This window comes from Trichechus manatus, unplaced genomic scaffold (assembly GCF_000243295.1).
Source record: "Trichechus manatus latirostris isolate Lorelei unplaced genomic scaffold, TriManLat1.0 scaffold00033, whole genome shotgun sequence".
NCBI classification, from domain to species: Eukaryota; Metazoa; Chordata; class Mammalia; order Sirenia; family Trichechidae; genus Trichechus; species Trichechus manatus.
This window is the reverse complement of record NW_004443969.1, coordinates 15,934,635-15,954,043: the sequence shown is the minus strand read 5'-3', so window position 1 is coordinate 15,954,043 and position 19,409 is coordinate 15,934,635. Positions and strand designations below refer to the sequence as shown.

The window sequence follows — 19,409 nt, the reverse complement described above, 5'->3', positions numbered from 1 at the left end:
TACCTCTCTGTGCCTTAATTTCCTCATATATTCCTTTCAGCTCTATCAGAGTATGAATTAACTAGAAATTGCTTCCCCAAAACTTCTCACCATGTACAAAACAACACCAAACACATGAACAAAATGGTCACTATTTTGTCTAATCTACATCGTATATTCTAGTGACATTTGTTGAGGATTCACAGTTATTCTCTTACCATTTGATTAAAAACCATGCACATAAATTAAGAATAACTAATCATTTTAATGATTTCTGTGTGACACATAAGGTTGTTTTATCAAAGACCTTCTAGCAGAAAGGAATCTCTGAGGACCTCATCTGGTTCTAGAGCCTGACCTTTAAATCCTCCCATTTTATAATAAGGCATGTGAGAGGGGATTTACCTAAACTCACATCGTTGATAAGAGTGTAGGGTGATCTCAATCCCTGAGTTCTGTCTTCAAGGTTATTGCTCTTTATACCATACTACATACTATATGGTGCAGTGGTTAAGAGCTTGGCTGCTAACCAAAAGATCAGCAGTTTGAATCCACTAGCCGCTCCTTGGAAATGCTATGGGGCAGTTATACTCTGTCCTGTAGGGTCGCTATGAGTCAGAACAGACTCCATGGCACATAACAACAACAACATACTATCCCAAGGATTAGATAGAATTTTAAGTACGGTCAATTTAACTTTGCTCAGGTTGCTCTTGCAATATAACCATAATTTATAATGAAGCATTTTTCTAAGCCAGGGCAATAATTCTTCTTTTAAGGTTAGAGCTCAATTCACAGACTATATGCTTTTTTACATCCTAAATAGAAAGATATGTTTTCACCTTAAAGTAGAAGGCATTGATGACTCAATCCATTATACCATTTTTTTCTTTTATTCTGTTAGATTCTTACAACTGCTTGTTCCTACATTATTTTATTTTATTGAGTTCTTGATGAAAGTTAACACAAAAAGCTAGGATCTCATCTGAAAATTTCCACACAAGTTGTTCAATGATATTAGTTACATTTATCACAAAGTGTCAACATTCTCTTTAAATTTGTTCTGTTTGTGCCATTTCCAGTACTATAGTTTCCCTGCCCCCTTGTCTTCTCATCTTTGCCTTTTCATAATTGTTGACATTTAGGTTTCATACTTATGATTGTTAACTAGAGCACCAATCTTATAGGTAATATCCTTTATTTTGTGTGCCATCTGTTATTTCACTAAAGGGTGATGTCAGAGGATAGTCTCGGGTTGCAATACTGAGAAATTCTATGGGCAAAATACTGAAAGACTCAGGAAGCATCAAAAGAAGATGGAAGGCACAAAAAGAGTCCTTATACCCAAAAGAAGTGGTCGACGTTCAGTCATTTCAGGAGGTAGCATATGATCAAGAACCGATGCTACTAAAGGAGGAAGTCCAAGCTGCACTGAAGAGATTGGCAAAAAACAAGGTTCCAGGAATTGATGGAATAACAACTGAGATGTTTCAACAAAAGGATGCAGCACTGGAAGTGCTCACTTGTCTGTGCCAAGAAATTTGGAAGACAGCTACCTGGCTAGTCAACTAGAAAGGATCCATATTTATGCCTATTCCAAAGAATGGTGATCTAACTGAATGCAGAAATTATTGAACAATATCATTAATATCACATGCAAGTAAAATTTTGCTGAAGATCATTCAAAAATGGTTGCAGCAGGACCTTGACAGGGAACTGCCAGAAAATCAAGCTGGATTCAGAAGAGGACATGGAATGATGGATATCATTGTTGATGTCAGATGGATCCTGGCTGAAAGCAGAGAATACCACAAAGATGTTTACCTGTGTTTTAATGACTATGCAAAACATCCGACTTTGTGGATCATAACAAATTGTGGATAACATTGCAAAGAATGGGAATTCCAGAACACTTAATTGTGGTCATGAGGAACCTGTACGTAGATCAAGAGGCAGTCATTCAAACAGAACAAGGAGATACTGCGTGGTTTAAAGTCATGAAAGGTGTGTGTCAGGGTTGTATCCTTTCACCATTCTTATTTAATTTGTATGCTGAGCAAATAATCTGAGAAGCTGGACTATATGAAACAGAACAGGGCATCAGGATTGCAGGAAGACTCATTAACAACCTATGATATGCAGATGACACAGCTTGCTTGCTGAAAGTGAAGAGGACTTGAAGCACTTACTGGTGAAGATCAAAGACCACAGCCTTAATTGTAGATTACACCTCAATATAAAGAAAACAAAAATCCTCACAACTGGACCAATAAGCAACAACAAGGTAAACAGAGAAAAGATTGAAGTTGTCAATAATTTCCTTTTACTTGGATACACAATCAACGCCCACAGAAGCAGCAGTCAAGAAATGAAACTACGCATTACATTGGGCATATCTGCTACAAAAAGCCTCTTTAAAGTGTTAAAAGGTAAAGATGTCACTTTAAGGACTGTGGTGTACCTGACACAAGCCATGGTGTTTTCAATTGCCTCATATGCATAAGGAGGACCAAAGAATTGATGCCTTTGAGTTGTGGTGTTTGTGAAGAATACTGAATATACCATGGACTGCCAGAAGAACGAATAAATCTGTCTTGCAAGAAGTACAGCCAGAATGCTCCTTAGAAGAGAAGATGTCGAGACTTTGTCTCACATACTTGGGACATGTTATCAGGAGGGACCAGACCCTGGAGGAGGACATCATGCTTGGTAAAGTAGAGGGGCAGCAAAAAGGAGGAAGATCCTCAAGGAGACGGATTGACACAGTAGCTTCAACAATGGGTTTAAGCATATCAACGATTATGATGACAGCACAGGACCAGGCAGTGTTTTGTTTTTTTGTACATAGGGTTGCTATGAGTTGTAACCTACACAAGGGCACCTAACAACAACAACAAGATATATACCTAGGAGTGGGATTTCTGGATCATAGGGTAGTTCTACTTTTTTGAGAAAGCAACATACGATTTTCCATAGTGATTGTACCATTTTACATTCCCACCAGCAGTGGATAAGGGTTCCGATCTCCCCACATCCTCACCGACATTTGTTGTTATCTGTTTTTTGTTTCATTTTGTTTTTTAATCAGTGCCATTTTAGCCGGGGTGAGATGGTATCTCATTGTGGTTTTGATTTGTATCTATCTAATGGCTAATGATTTTGAACATCTTTTCATACGTTTGTTGGATGCTTGAATGTCCTCTTTGGTGAAGGTTCTGTTCATGTCCTTTGCCCATTTTTTGATTGAATTGTTTGTCTTTTTGTTGTTGAGCTGTTGCAGTTTTCTATAGATTTTAAAGATTAGACACATTGGATAAACCGTTTACAAGATTTTTTCACAGTCTACAGTTTGTCTATTTACTCTTTTAATAAAGTCTTTTGATGAGCATAAGTTTTTATTTTTTTATGAAGTCCCACTTATCTATTTTGTATTCTTTTATTCATGCATTTGTTGTTATGCTTATTATCCTATTTTTACAAAAGATTTGGTCCCGTAGTTTTCTCCCTATGTTTTCTTCCAGGAATTTTATGTTTTTAGGTTTAACATATAGGTCTTTTATCCATTTTGAGTTAGTTTTTGTGTATGGTATGACGTATGGGCCCTGTTTCATTTTTCTGCAGATGGATACCCAGTTTTACCAGCACCATTTATTAAAGAGACTATTTTTGCCCCACTCAATGGACTTTGACCCCTTGTCGAAAATAATTTGTCCATAGGTGGCTGGGTTTGATTCTGAGTTCTCAATTCTATTCCACTGGTCTATGTGTCTATCATTAAACCAATACCAGGCTGTTTTGATTACAGTGGCTGTATAGTATGTTTTGATATCAGGGAGGGCGAGGCCTCCTGCTTTGTTCTTTCTTCAGTGTTGCTTTGGCGATCGGAGGTTTCTTTCCTTTCCATATGAAGTTGGTCATTAGTTTTTCCATTTCAGTAAAGAATATTTTTGGGATTTGTATCAGGATTGGGATTGCATTGTATCTGTAGATTGCTTTAGGCAGAATCGACATTTTCATGATATTAAGTTTTCCAATCCATGATCATGGGATGTCTTTCCATTTTTGTAGGTTTCTTTCTTTTAGTTTCTTGTAGTAGTGTTTTATAATTTTCATTGTATAAATCTTTTGTCCCTGGTTAGGTTAATTCCGAGGTATTTTATTGATTTGGGGGCTATTGTAAATGGTATTGTTTTCTTGATTTCTTTTTCAGAGTAGTCAGTTTTAGTGTGAGGAACCTAACTGATTTTTGTGTTTTGATCTTATCCCCTGCAACATTGTTAAATTATTTTATTAGATTTCTTGTGGAATCTTTAGGGTCTTCTATGTATAGGATCATGTTATCTGCAAATAGAGATAGTTTTACTTACCCTTTCTAATTTGGATACCTTTTATTTCTCTTTGTTGACTTATTGCTCTGGCTAGGACTTCCAGTACAATGTCGAATGGGAGTGGTGTTAACGGGCATCCTTGGCTCATTTTCGGTCTCAAGGGAAGGCTTTCAGCCTTCTGTTGAGTATAATGTTGACTGTTGGTTTTGAATGTTGCTGTTGTTGTCAGGTGCCAATGAGTTGGTTCCAACTCATAGTGACCCTACATACAACAGAACAAAACTTTGCCTAGTCCTGTGCCATCCTCACAATTGTTGCTGTGTTTGAGGCCATTGTTGTAGCCAGTGTGTCAATCCATCTCATCGAGGCTCTTCCTCTTATTCGCTGACCCTCTGCCTTACCAAGCATGATGTCCTTCTCGAAGGACTGATCCGTCCTGATAACATGTCCATAATGTGCATTCTCGCTTCCAAGGAGCACTCTGACTGCACTTCTACTAAGACAGACTTGTTCCTTCTTCTGGCAGTCCATGGTATATTCAATATCCTTCACCAACACCATAATTCAATATTCTTCACCAATACCATAATTCAAACACATCAATTCTTCTTCAGTCTTCCCTATACATTGCCCAACTTTTTCATGCATATATAAGGTGATTGAAAATATCATGGCTCAGACAGGTGCGCCTTAGTCCTCAATGTGACATCTTTGCTTTTCAATGCTTTAAAGAGGTCTTTTGAAGTAGATTTACCCAATGTAATATATCATTTGATTTCTCAACTGCTGCTTCCATCAGCATGGATTGTGGATCCAAGTAAAATGAAAACCTTTTATTTTGAAAACCAGTGTTTTCTCCGTTTATCATGATGTTACTTATTTATCCAGTTGGGAGAATTTTTGTTTTATGTTGAGGTATAATCCATACTGAAGGCTGTAGTCTTTGATCTTCATCAGTAAGTACTTCAAGTCCTTTTCACTTTCAGCAAGCAAGGCTGTGCCATTTGCATATTGCAGGTTGTTAATGAGTCTTCCTGCAATCCTGATGCCCTGTTCTTCTTCATATAGCCCAGCTTCTTGGATTATTTCCTCAGCATACAGATTGAATAAATGCGGTGAAAGGATACTATGCCAGGAATGACAAATTGAAGAGGAATGATGTTGCACTCATAGTCAAAAAGAACATTTCAAGATCTTTCCTGAAGTTCATCACTGTGATAGGATAATATCCATATACCTACAAGGAAGACCAGTTAATATGACTCTTACTCAAATTTCTCCACCAACCTCTAAGGTCAAAGATGAAGAAATTGAAGATTTTTACTAACTTCTGCAGTCTGAAATGGACCAAACATTCAATCAAGATGCATTGATAATTACTGGTGATTGGAATGCAAAAATTGAAAACAAAGAAGGATATGTAGTTGCAAAATATGGCTTTGGTGATAGAAATCACACCAGAGATGTTTGATAGAATTTTGAAAGTCCCATGATTTATTCATTGAAAATGTCTTTTTTCAACAACATGAATGCTGCTATACATGTGGACCTCACCGGATGGAAAACACAGGAATCATATTGACTACATCTGTGGAAAGAGATGAAGGCTTTGCATATATGCCCTTAATTATGAGGAGAAATTTCCCTTCTTTTCCTATATTGCTGGAAGTTTTTATCAGGAAAGGCTGTTGAATTTTATCAAATGCCTTTTCTGCATCAATTGATATGATCATATAGCTCTTCTCCTTTGTTATATTTATGTGATGGATTACATCGATTGATTTTCTAATGCTGAACCTCCATTGTAATCCTAGTATGAATCCCACCTAATCATGGTGTATGATTTTTTTAAATATTTTGCTGAAGTCTGTTGCCTAGAATTTTACTGAAAAATTTTGCATCTTTATTCATAAGGGGTATTGGTCAGTAATTTTCTTTTTTATGATGTCTTATGCTGGCTTCATAGAAAGAGTTCAGTAGTGTTCCTTCCTCTTCTATGTCTTTGAAGAGATTAAGTAGGATTGGTGTCAACTCTTATCTGAATATTTGGTAGAATTTTCCAGTGTAGCCATCTGGTCCTAGGTTTTTTTTTTGTTGTTGGCCTTTTTTTGATGCCATCTTCAATCTCTTCTTTTGTAATGGGTCTGTTTAAATTTTCTACCTCTGTTTGTATTAGCTTGGGTAGGTAGTGTGTTTTTAGGAATTTTTCAATTTCATTTAGGTTTTCAAATTTGTTGGAGTATGATTTTTCATAGTAATCAGTTATGATCTTCTTTATATCTGTTGGATTGGTGTAATGTCACCAATTTCATTTATTAATTTGGTTATTTGCCTCATCTGTTTTTTTTTTTTCTTTTTTCTCCTTCTTTGTCATTGTGGCCAGTTCCTTGTCTATTTTATTGATCCTTTCAAAAAACTGACTTCTGGTTTTATTGATTTGTTCTATTGTTTTTCTATTTCACTTATTTCTGCCTGATTTTTATTACTTCATTTTCTCTGGTAGCTTTTGGCTTCTTTTAGCTGGTTTCAGATGCCGGTGTAAGTGGTGGAGCTCAACTTTCCTGTGGTGAAGCCCAGGGGAATTTTTATGTCTTTCCCTCATGGGTGCCCCTGCACAGGCTCTCTCCCACAGTGTCCTGCTGTGGGCAGGGAGCCAGCTGTTTCCCTCTGTGTTGCCCACCTTTCTGAAGCATTTTCCTCACCATGCTTCCCTTGAAGTTCCTCCTGATCCTAGTGCCATCTGTCTTGGACCTCAACAAGATTCAACGGCACTCTCTCACATCGCCATGGTCTCCCTTTGCCTCCTCCCAAATGTATGGTCCATGAACTCCCACAGCCAATTTGCACCACCCTACACAATCAGGCTACAGCTGCCTCAGATGAGCTCCTTTTCTGTATTCCCTGTTTGAGGTGTTTCCCAGCTCTGTCTCAAAATAGCTGTGAGGAGAAAGTGCTCCCAATGAAAGCAAGTAGGTTCTCCCAGCATCTGTGCCGTCCCTGCTCCTCCTCTCCCCCACTTCTGGACTCCCCACAACTCTCCAGCACCTCAGCTGCCATCCAGAGTTCTGAGATCTCAGTCTGTGCTTGTTTTTATTGGTTGTTTAGTAGGTTAGTTGTTGGGGAAGTAAATGGGAGCATCCGCTCGCTTTGCCATCTTGCTCCATCCTCTTTTACATTATTTTTAAACAATGGGATCAAATATTTGTAGTAATAAAAGTGGAGATGCTTATGTACAAAAGAAAATAAAACAATCAATTCTAACTAGTAAGCTTTCCAAGGCACTGATGGTCTGTGTCTACTAGAAAATAGCATACCACTGGCTTGCACTTCAATATTCACTTTAAGTGATGCCCACTGAAGTCCACCACTCAGTACTGACTGTGCTTGTCAGTACGTTTATAAGAGTTATTATGGTCACTCTGTACCTAAAAGAATAAAAAGAACAAAGGGAAAAATAAATGTGCCTTTTAACTTTAAAAATCATGAAGTATGTGGTTGTTTTAGTATGTATTTCTGTTTCTTTTTAACACAATAAATAAATCCAATACATTTTCATAATGGGAAAAATTGGCTAATTCATATAGACTGTCTGGATAAATCTTTTTTTATACATTTCTAGATATAAGGGTATTATATGGATATATCCTACATAAGAGTCCTCCTGGAGTGGGGGATTATTTTAGTAATTGAATCTAGTACTATCCTATAGTCATTTTCATCATGACTACTTTATATCTAAAAGAAAATCCTTTCCCACAAGAAGTCAATTTCCTATTTTGCTCCTTTAGAATTTCTCTTCATGCATCTATTAATACAATAAATATTTATCACAGCACTGGAGATAGGATGAGAAAAATTATACAGTACCTTTCCCTAATATGCTAAGAGTGAAGACAGGGAGAAAGAAATGTAAACAGACCATTCCACTGCGGGATGGGAAGTGCTAAGCTAAACCACATGGGAGCACACTGAAAGAGCAAGTAATTTAGTCTTTGACAATGTGGAAAAGCTTCCTGATGGAAGTGATGTCCAAGCTGAGCCTAAGAAAAAGTGGAAGGAAAATGCCTAAGTAACAGTCCAAGTCATTTAATTAGGAAAAATAAATGATCTCTTAACACCAAGTATGGGTGAGATTGTAGAAAAGAGTAACTGTCATACACTGTTGGTATATATAGGTGTAAGTTGGGTTTTCATATTGTACAGCAGTTTGGCAAAATTTAGTAAATATGAAGATGTGTATACACTTTAAACTGTAATTCCATTTCTAGGTTTATACTCTAATATGTGTGCTCAAGTAGACAAGAATAAGAATGTCCATTGCCCTAATGCTGGTAACTTTGAAAAATTAGAAGCTCAAATACCCATTAACAATAAATTGGGTAGATAGATTGTGTTATGTTCATATAATGGAATACTATTTATAATTAAACTAAATAAATTAGAACTCATGTATTAACATGACTAAATTCCAAAAACTGTTTAAAAAATCAAGTTGCAGAATATAAATTATTCAGTATCATTTATATGCAGTATAAAAAAATCCCAACAATTCTATATAGTGCTTCTGAATCAAAATGTGTAGAAATAGAGTTAAAAATATGTTAAGAAATGAAATAAGACAACAAATTAAGGATAATGGTTACCTTGGGAAAGAAAAGGAGAAAATCCAATTGGGAAAGATTACATAGGGGGTTTCAAATGTAATTATATTTTTCATTAAAACAAAACAAAAAGTCTGTCACAAATATAGAAAAATACTAAAATTTGATATAGCTATATGGTGGTAATTGGGTGTTAATGACATTATTTCCTATACTTTTCTATGTGATAGATATATTACATTGGAAGGAAAAAAAAGGATAAGAGGTTGGCATAGGTTGCTGGAAGAAGAGTGGATAGTAAGAGAGATGGCTGGAAGAGAACTAGCATATATGTAAACCAAGGGACAGGAAAGAGCTGACACACTGGGGGGCTCAGTAGTGGTTTTCCATGAACACCCTAAATAGTTTTGTTGATTTATGAGAAAGACCCAGAGATCAAAGACAAGTAGTCAGATTTGGATTTTTTTTTTCTCATAGTAATCCTTAGATTCAAGCCTAGACATTTAGAAGCCAACAGCCCCCAAATGTAGAACTCTACTTAGATTATGCAGTATTCATTCTCACATCATCCAGAAATTTTTACTAAATTCATAGTAAAAAAAAGAAAAAGAAAAAAATTGTCCTAGTTTATTCCAGCCGTGTTGACCCCATGTGCTTCAGAGTAGAACTGTGCTTCATGAGGTTTTCTCTTTTTTTGTGTGACGTTGATTACCAACCCCATGACTTGTCAACACTCTCCCTTCTCGACCCTGCGTTCTCTATTACCAGCTTACCTGTCCTTGTTGTCCCTTCTTGCCTTCTAGTCCTTGCTCCTGGGCTGGTGTGCCCCTTTAGACTTGTTTTGTTTTATGGGCCTATCTAATCTCTGGCTGAAGGGTGACCCTCAGGAGTGGCTTCGTTACTGAGCTAAAAGGGTGTCTGGGGGCCATACTTTCAGGATTTCTCCAGTATCTATCAGGGCAGTAAGTCTGGTCTTCTTTTTGTGAATTACAATTTTGTTCTACATCTTTCTACAGCTCTGTCTAGGATCCTCTATTGGTTTCATAGGGTTTTCAATGGCTGTTTTTTTAGAAGTAGGTCTCCAGGCCTTTTTTCTCAGGCGCCTCTGGGTGGACTTGAACCACCAAACTTTCAGGTAACAGCCAAGTGTGTTAATTGTTTGAACCACCTACTGACTACAAATTCACAGTAGATAGGTGTAATTGCACTAAGAAAACCTGATGTATTAAAGATCAGACTTTTTACAAGATAAATTAAAGAGTGAATTTTGATATAATATAGGTTTCTTTTAAATAGAATACTTTGAATAAATGCTTTAATTAAATTGCAGCAAGGTGAAGTTTAGGAATAATGTGTTACTCTTTGTTCTTCTCCTCCTCTATACTGCTTTGTGGAATTTCTCACTGCTACAGGGCTGCAGGAAAAACATGAATAGTAATGGGTAGAGAAAATTCACATTGTGACTGAATCTTTGATTCACCTACTAGATAAATATTTCCACTGGAGGAAATGTAAATCTCCTCTTTATTAAAGCATCATTTGCTACAAATTGTAGTCCTCTGGGGTGGCTCTGCTAATCTTACTTCCAAACTAACATAGATCTGGTGAGACAAGAATCACAGAAAATAAAGCTTGTACCTTCACTATGCCACATCCAGGGAGTAAAAAACCAAAAACCAAAACCATTGTTGTTGAGTTGATTCCAACTCGAAGCAACCCTACATTTAAAAAAAACAAAAAAAACCCGTTGCCATGGAGTCAATTTTGACTCATAGCAACCCTATAGGACAGAGTAGAATTGTCCCATAGGATTTCCAAGGAGTGGCTGGTGGATTGGAACTGCTGACCTTTTGGTAAGCAGCCATAGCTCTTAACCACTGCACCACCAGGGCTCCTATCCTGGAGATTAGAAAGTGATAATTTAGTCCATTTGATTATATCATGTCAACAGAACTTGAAGATTTATGGAATGAAGTGTCTTTCTCATTTGCAATTAGTTAAATTTGCCTGGTAGATTAAGTAAATCAATTTCTCCATGAGTAGAATAGACAATGACTTTGTTTATTTTCAGGGTATAGGATCCCTCCATAATAAGCCAGTGGATACTCTTTGGAGTCATAACAGTTTGTCAAGCCTTGGAGTTAATGAGGTGACACACAGATCTCCTCACCATCATAATGTGAGATATGTCATACACCAGATGCTTAGAAGTTCTTCCTCATTCTCCTCTATATAACTACCTTAGCTCTCCTAATGAAAGCAAATAGTTTGAGAAAACTTTGCTAGAATTAAACCTGAATGATTAGAGGAGAATACAGTGATAGAAGAAAATAGAATGAAAGATATCAGGTTGGATAAATTTAATTTATTCTTATTATGGGCCAATTAAAACTTAACATTAAAATCTGTATCTTCTTTCTGAAAGTAAGATAATACGAAAGACCAAAGGAAGGGAATAGGTATGAAATAAGGGAGGAAGAGAAAGATATAGGAAAAAAGAAAAGAAAAGTAAGGAAGGAAGGACTGAAAAAAGAAAATGCTCATTAAATTTCTCTTAAAAATCAAAAGTTAAAAAGTGTTTACTGCAATTAGTGAAATAATACAGATATATGCAAGATAAATTAATTATTTTCTTCACACCTTCTTTATTCTCATCCCCTTCTCAGCAAGTAAACTAATGCCAACATTTTGTGTTTATTCTTTTACATCATTCTCTAGGTTAATAAAAATATTTTTTTCACAAATATACACTTTTTTGTAAAAATTGGCTAGGCATTTTATTAATTTTACTCTAAATGTTAAATTTCATTCTATATTTTGTTAAATGTAAATATAACAAAAATCTGTAAAATTAGCCAAATTAGGCAACATAGGAATATTTACCCTTATTTGAAATTTCTATCTAAAAACATTCAAAAGCATACCTATTTATTGGAATACTTAAAATCTGCTTATTTAAAACAAATTAATTATTTGCAAAAAAAGGAAAAAATCTGATATTGCATAAAATATTTTAGATCCAGATCCCTTAAGGAGATAGACAAAGCAAAACACATAGTGAACGAAGGTTCCTTGTATTTCTAATTATAGACAATGAGAATAGAAAAGGTATATCCTGTCCGATATATAAAATTGAGCCTGTAAATTTTCCATTTGTTTTTCTTGAATTATCTTTAAAGTATGTACTCATAATGGATACACATTTTTATGTTGCAAGGACACTTTGCTTAAAGGAAGTCACTCGGTATATATCTTTTAAGAAATTGTTCTAAATGGCCTCTGGAAGCTCATTTTAGGAAACCTGTTGTAGTGAGTTTGGATTATTTGACTATGAAACATTCTCCACTTTATCCCAACCACCATCACCCAAGTTCGTAAGGTGTTTTGATGAAACAGAAGCACAACCTTATGATTCTCAAGCTCAGAAAACACAACAAAGTTTATAAACTAAACAGTGTGCTCATATCATAGCCATAGAAACCCAGGCCTCAACTGGTTGTTCTCGCTTGTCCAAATTTTAGCTAACCATAATATTCCTAGGTCTGAGAATCCCTTTCTCAACATATTCCATTCCCTTCTCTGGCCCAATGAAAAGAAACAGTGGATGAGATACTGGTATTCATGAAGACGAATTTGTAGCTCAGAGGGACAGAGAGAGAGGAAAAAAAAGCCAAAGAAAAACAAACAAAATAAATATGCAACACCCTAAAGCCTAGCAGTAATGGGCCGGAGGTGGGGGGAGGGGGAAGGGGTGGAGCTATCCAAGCTTTTATGCTGTAACAAGTTGACCTGATTGTAATAGAAAAAGGCAGGCAAATTCCCTGTAAAAAAAAAATCTCTTTACTTAATAATATCAAGCCACTGCCTTTAGCTAACAGAGAAAGCAAAGTTCCATGTTTGTGTTCATCGAAGTCCTTCAGAGAGCCCAAAGCAAAGTTCATCAATATACTTTCATTAAAAAGTCATACATTTTTAATAAAAAGTCATACATTTTTATGTAACTGTGCTGAAAGTGAGTTTAAAAATATCCATCTTAAGGGTAAATGTATATTTTAGAAAACATTTTCTACATTCTTGATCCATATCATTGAAGCATTTAGAGATGAAGAAGTAAATGCCTTGAAAATGTTAAAAGAAAAGGACAATTCTGACCCCGTAATTAAAAATTAGATACCATTTTCTATTCTCCAATTGCTTTTTCCTACATTACAGCAAAAAGTTTTCTTGGTTTATTGGGAAACACTCTGCAAAATTCTTTTTCATTAATTAATATTTGGACTAAATTTAATTCAACCATATAGTCATAAGCATGTGTCAGGCAAAAAACAATTTAAAATAATGAATTCATAACTTCATTCATGAAAGTGTATGAAGATTACTGATTATCTTGTTACTTAGCAGTCACTTTAATTGAAGGGTGAAGTATGTGAACTTTGGAGAAGACAAACAAGCTGGTATTGTAAAAAATTAAATAAAAATTTATTTTAAAATATTTTATCTTAATAGAGCCATATAATGACTGTATGGATAAAATAGATACTGCATGATACTATTTTATGTTTAATGTTGTTTAAAGGATCTCTAAAATGTATTCTTTGTATATTAATTGATGTATATTAATTGACCCTCATAGCCAGAACGTGTCAAGTGGATCAGTTTTCTTGCGGAAATGGACGCTGCATTCCCAGAGCGTGGCTGTGTGACAGAGAAGATGACTGTGGTGACCAGACAGATGAAATGGCATCTTGTGGTAAGTTATGAGTAAAATGTGTTAATAAAGACTGTGTCAGAAGATTCTATCACTATAAACTCTTTTAAAAGACTATTTCTTTGTAACTACAAGTCAACAAGGCAGAAAATATGTTACTTTGTATTACTGCCTTTTAGGTTTGAGTATTTACGTTAATAATAACTTCAGAATATATTCCATTCATGAGGCAGTACTCATATCCTAAGCAGAAATAAATGAATACAAACACTGTAGATTTTATTAGGAAGTGGTTATTACAAGGCTAACAGGACATTCTCAAATGGCCTGTATAAATTTTATGTCTGTAATGATTAAACTTTTCAAACAGAATAGCTCATTGAGAAACATGTGGAGTAAATGAGGACACACATGTTTCTTGGCATGTAAAGATTGTTTTCTGGGGACAATAAACAATAGAGGTTGAGATTACATGGTTCATCAATCATTTGCTTGCTTTCTTTAGAGCCATACAAGTCTGACGGACTACTGACAGTTTAACATAATGTTTTTGTTAATGGCAAAATTTCCAGAAACTTTCCTGCTTTTGAAAACAATAAAATTCATTGTTACATAAAGTTGCAGATTTAGTTACTCTCATTTGTACTTATGGATCAGTATCTTTTACTATCATTTGTCTGAAAGTGTATAGTGGAACACAGTGAGGGAATGAACTGGATTTTCTAAGACTTGTATTTTATTTCAGGCAAGGCTATGGATTTTTAAAATTGAAATGGGCAAACTTTATTCTTACTTTAGACATGCATAGCGTATTATTCAAAAAGTATAATACAATTGAATATAAAGTTTTAATAATTTAACCCTGTATTATAATACTTCTAACAGTTCAAATTTTTTTTTTTTTTTAATTTTTCCCTCAATTTATATGGCTCCATTTAAGGTGCCCGGTGGCACAGTGGAGTCTGGTGGCATTTTGGTTTTGAGCTCAGCTGCTAACCAAAAGTTCAGCAGTTCAAATCCACCAGCTGCAGTTCTACTCTGTCCTATAGGGTATCTATGAGGTGGAATCAACTCGATGGCAGTGGGTTTAGTTTTTACAGGTATCTAAGGTAGACAATTTGTTTACCTAGAACTTTTTCTTTTTTTTTTAGATATTTTCATTAGTACTCTTTCAACTGCCTGTAGACCTGAATAAAGTATGTATAAAAACAAATAGTATGAATTGATATGGGAAAGAAGTGAATAGGATTGAAAAGTGGTGAGGGAAAAAGCAATAAAGAATCACACAATCACAATTATTGGTGCATTTTACATGTAAAATTATAGGAGACTGGCCAATGAAGGGGGTTGGGCAGTGTATCCTCTCCTTTCTGCTGTCCAGACTAATCATGTGGTCCAAAGCTGGCTGAGATGGCTTCACTGTTGACTCTATCTTCTTAAAAAACCTTGACTCATTTCATGTTCTCAGTATACCTATCCAGAGTATGTGAGAAAGCTAACGAGCAACCTGAAAACGTTAAACACAGAGAGGCCCTGGAATCAGTCCCAGTTCAGGCAAGAAATTATGTGAAAACAATATAGAATAGGAATATAAAGTATGAGCTCATTAGAGAATGTCCGTTAGGTCTTTGATCTTAGTTGTTTTTAGTCATAGGTCTAGGGCAAGAGCTTTTTCTTTGTTTTAATGATAATTCATTTTTAATGTAAGGGAAAAACTAACATTTTCGATAATAATCTAAAAAATCATAACAGCAAACTTACATATCCTTCATGAGGTAAGGGGAGGAGAGGTTGGAGAGAATGGACTGAACTAATATTTCTTGGCAAACGTGTATTTTCTTTATAACAAATCTATGAAAACATTACTGTTGACATTTTACAGATGAGAGAATTGATACTTAGAGACTGTTAGCAACTTGTATAAGATCCTAAGTATGGTAAATAGCAGAACAAAGCTATGAATTCAGATATGCCTGAAACTAAAAACCAGCCATTTCGGGTTGATTTTTTTTTTGGAAAGTAATGGATGGGAAACAAGTAGAGGGCAGAAAAAGCCATTATACTACCATGAATATCTTATTTAAATGCACATATGTCTATAATCGGTTTTATTCACTGGTGTGTTGGTAAATGTTTTAACATTCCCTGGGAGGGGAAGGGGCACCATGATGTAGCGTTTGCACATTTCCATGGTGTAAATACTCGCACCATGGCTGATTTCAAGCTACCAACATGACTTCACTGAATGTGGAATTGGAAAAAAATGCATAGGAGGACACCGTATATGGTATTTCAACTATACAGATACAATAGTCTGAAATAACCTCAAGCACAATGTAGGAAAATAATCAGGACTGGATATAAACACATTGTCTAATTTAGCAGCCAGATAGTTTTATTTCTGAAATATGGTCAGCTTTTATAGAATATCAGTGTAACACTTGAATGTGTTAGCCCTGATACCCTCTCCTCTTTATAACATAGGTAACATGTTTCTCTCCAAACACATTTCTTTCCTCAGTAATATACATTTACCTTTCAGAATTTTATTTTAAATCAAAATTTATATCAGAAGAGAAACTGACAGAAAAACTCAAATAGATGCATTCTTCTAAAGTTTTAAGACAGAATGGCATGGATCTCTCTAATCACAGAAATTTTCCTGCATAGAATACAAGATGACAAAGAAAATTGTAAACTGTTCAATTTACTGCAACTTTTAAAAAAATAAGTCATCACCCTATTTGGCACTAATCTGGAAATGAATATAGTTTAAATTAATTCCCACTTTTATTGAGGATCATTATAAAATCTGAACTAATCATGTTCTACTTTTTCCATTGAGACAGGCCAAGTTCCCATAGTTTTAGTCCTACTAGAAGATTCAGCGATCTTTTTTTTTTACACTTCAACTCCATGAACAACCTCTGTTATTTTAACACCTACTGTTTTACACCGCAAATCATGTTAAAATTTGTATTTAAAAACATGAAAAGTCTATGATTAGAAATGCTTTGGGTAGTTATTAGGAGCTGAAGGTACTGCCACTGAGGATCAAATCTTCAGTGGAATTCTCTAATACCTGTTTACAAACCTAATTCATTTTACTTGCATTTGCCTTTACAAGCTAATTGTACCTTCTAGGCTGAGATTTTATGTGAGTAAATACATGATTAGGAAGGCCCTCTGAGGATTCTGCCTTAATCTTTAAGCAATTTTTTTTAACTTTTTAAAGTACTTTTCACATGTGGAATGGACAAGTTGTAAATTGATACAGCAAAGAGGGAATATGTTCAAATTATGAAGCTTGTGTTAAAAGTGGACCTTGTGTCAAGGAACTGAATTGTCAGTTTTTTTTCAAGGATAGAACTTGGCATTGCTTCTCAACTTTAGCTGTCAATAAATTGAATCACCTGGGGCAATTTATAAGAAAAGTCAACACCCATGCCTCACTACAGACTAATTAAGAATCTTTGGAGGTGGGACTCAGGAATCAGTATTTTCAAAGCTTTCTAAGTAGTTTTAATGTGCACTCTGGTTTGAGAACCACCGACTTAAGGCTGTGGTTCATAAATTTAAGTACGCATCAGAATCTCCTGGAGGGCTTGTTAAAATACAGGTTACTGGGCCCCATTCCCAGTCTCTAATTCAGTAGGTCTTTGGCAGTGCTCAAGAATTTACATTTCTTACAAATCCCCAAGTGTTGTGATACTCATTCTACTGGTCCAGGGGCCACACTGGACTTGTGGGCCACTTACAGAACCCTTGATTTAGGGGAACCACCATGCATATTCAATTGTATCTTACATATACTTAATACCATAATTGTTTATATATGAAAAATTAATTTAATATTGAAATAATTATCCTGACAAATTTCCTCCCCATCTGCAAATTAAAGCATTAAATATAAGATGCTTTCATGATTAAATATAAGAATTTTTCAAACATTCTTTTGCCCCTTGGGCAAATTATAGTAAAAAAGAGGGCAGTTACTTATTTTAAACTTTAACAACCTTTGGACTGTTCTGTTTTGCAAGTAATTCAACTTGACATATTTATTATTGTTGTTATTATTAGTATTTTAATAAGTAAGCCTCAATGTGAGTTGGTAGCATCTGATTCATTTAAAGTATTTAACTCTGGAAAATACCTACAGTTTAGTAAGTGATTAAAAGACAACTCAACTGGGTAGAAGTAAAAGTATGTTAAAATTTGCAGTTAATATTACATTATTTTATAGATGTTGAATTTTTAAATCCATGAAGATAGTATATTTTCTGTCTCCACTTGAAAGTGTACTTGTAATCCTACACCACACAGCTAAGGCACAAACAATGTGAGAGAATTGACAAGTGCCAGACAAAAAAGAGGAGAGGGGAGGGAGAGGAAGGGACAGGAGAGAAAAGATTGACTGAAAAGAAATCATTTTCCAGTTATATTAGTGTAAGTTGTATCTAGGCTATTTTCAACAAGATTATTAAAACATCGAGTAGAGAAAAAAATGGTGCTCTAGGCAGAAGCACCACGCCGTCCCTCCACAGCAAAGATCTGAAAAACTAAGCCGAACAGAGAAAACAACAATCCTGAAACCCTAAAACATCAAATGAAGAGATAAAGAACTCAGCCAAGCACCAAATGGAGTGAGAAAACTGACAGAGAATGGAGAGCGAGGAGAGATTCATGCAGAGGTCCTCTACCAGCTAACACAGCGCGGATCCACCATCTTGGACTCCTATCGGAGACCAGCAAACACGGGGTACGAGAAAGCAGCCTCACAGAGCTTCCAGCGGGAGACAAAACAACTGGTAATTGGCGACATACGCTTTCCCACCCCCAACCCTTCTTCACCCTGACTCAGCCTCCTCTGCTTCCTGCGGCCACAGTCTCTTGACCAGGAAACAGCGGCTGCTTGGATTCCACACACCCTAACAGGTGGCTCTCTGACTGCCATTTATTGGCTGCTGGTGTTGCTTTTTTTCTGTTTCTTTTTATTTCTCCCTTGCCTCTCCCCACTTCCCCCTCCTTTCGCTTGAGTACCTCGCTCCATGCACCATCTTTGCTTCTTCCTGAGGGGCTGCAGACCTCCGGTAATCTGTGATATATGCTTTCCCACTCTCTACACTTCTTCACCCACACTCGGCCCTGTCTGCTTCCCACAGACACAGTCTCTTGTCCAGAAACACCAGCCCGCACTAGCTGGCTCTCTGAGTGCCATTTGTTGGCTACTAGTGTTGCTTTTTTTTTCTGCTTCTTTTGATTTCTTACTTGCCTCTCGCCACCTCCTCCTCCCTTCGCTCAAGTACCTGGCTCTGTGCGCCATCTTTGCTTCTTCCTGAGGGGCTGCGGAGCTCCTTTTGAGTGTGGAGCTGCTTCCCGGTTTGGGCTGCCGCGCTGGTGGGATCCCGGGGCTTTTCTTCATTTGTTTGTTTTGAATTGTTTGTTTGTTTTTTTTTCCTTTTCTTGAGTTGGGAGCCCTTTCTGGCCAGGCTGAGCTGCGTGGCAGGGAGACTCCCCTTCGGCTTCCACAGATGTGCACAGGGAACCCTGAGCGCATTTCTTTTTACGTTGGTTTTTTTTTTTTTCCTGTTTCTTTGGGGGCCTTTCTTGTTTTTGTTTTTTTCTTTAAATTTCTTTTGTTTTCTTTTTCCTCTTTCCTCTTTTTCTCTTTCTTCATTGCTCAGTTTCTCATCTCTATAACTTCTTTCTCTTTCTGTTCCCTGAATACCTGGCATTGTATACCTCTACACCTTCAAGCCAGGCTGTACTGCAACACCTGAGAGTGACTTCCCC

General features: G+C 36.1%; 1 protein-coding gene across 1 annotated transcript in view; it reads left to right on the top strand.

Moving 5' to 3' along the window:
• Positions 1–19,409, top strand: part of LRP1B (LDL receptor related protein 1B) — a 1,771,065-nt gene that overhangs the window by 948,013 nt on the left and 803,643 nt on the right. The window contains exon 18 of the mRNA XM_004375116.1: positions 13,542–13,658. Within this exon, the coding sequence (XP_004375173.1) occupies positions 13,542–13,658 (117 nt within the window). The remainder of the gene's footprint in view (positions 1–13,541; positions 13,659–19,409) is intronic.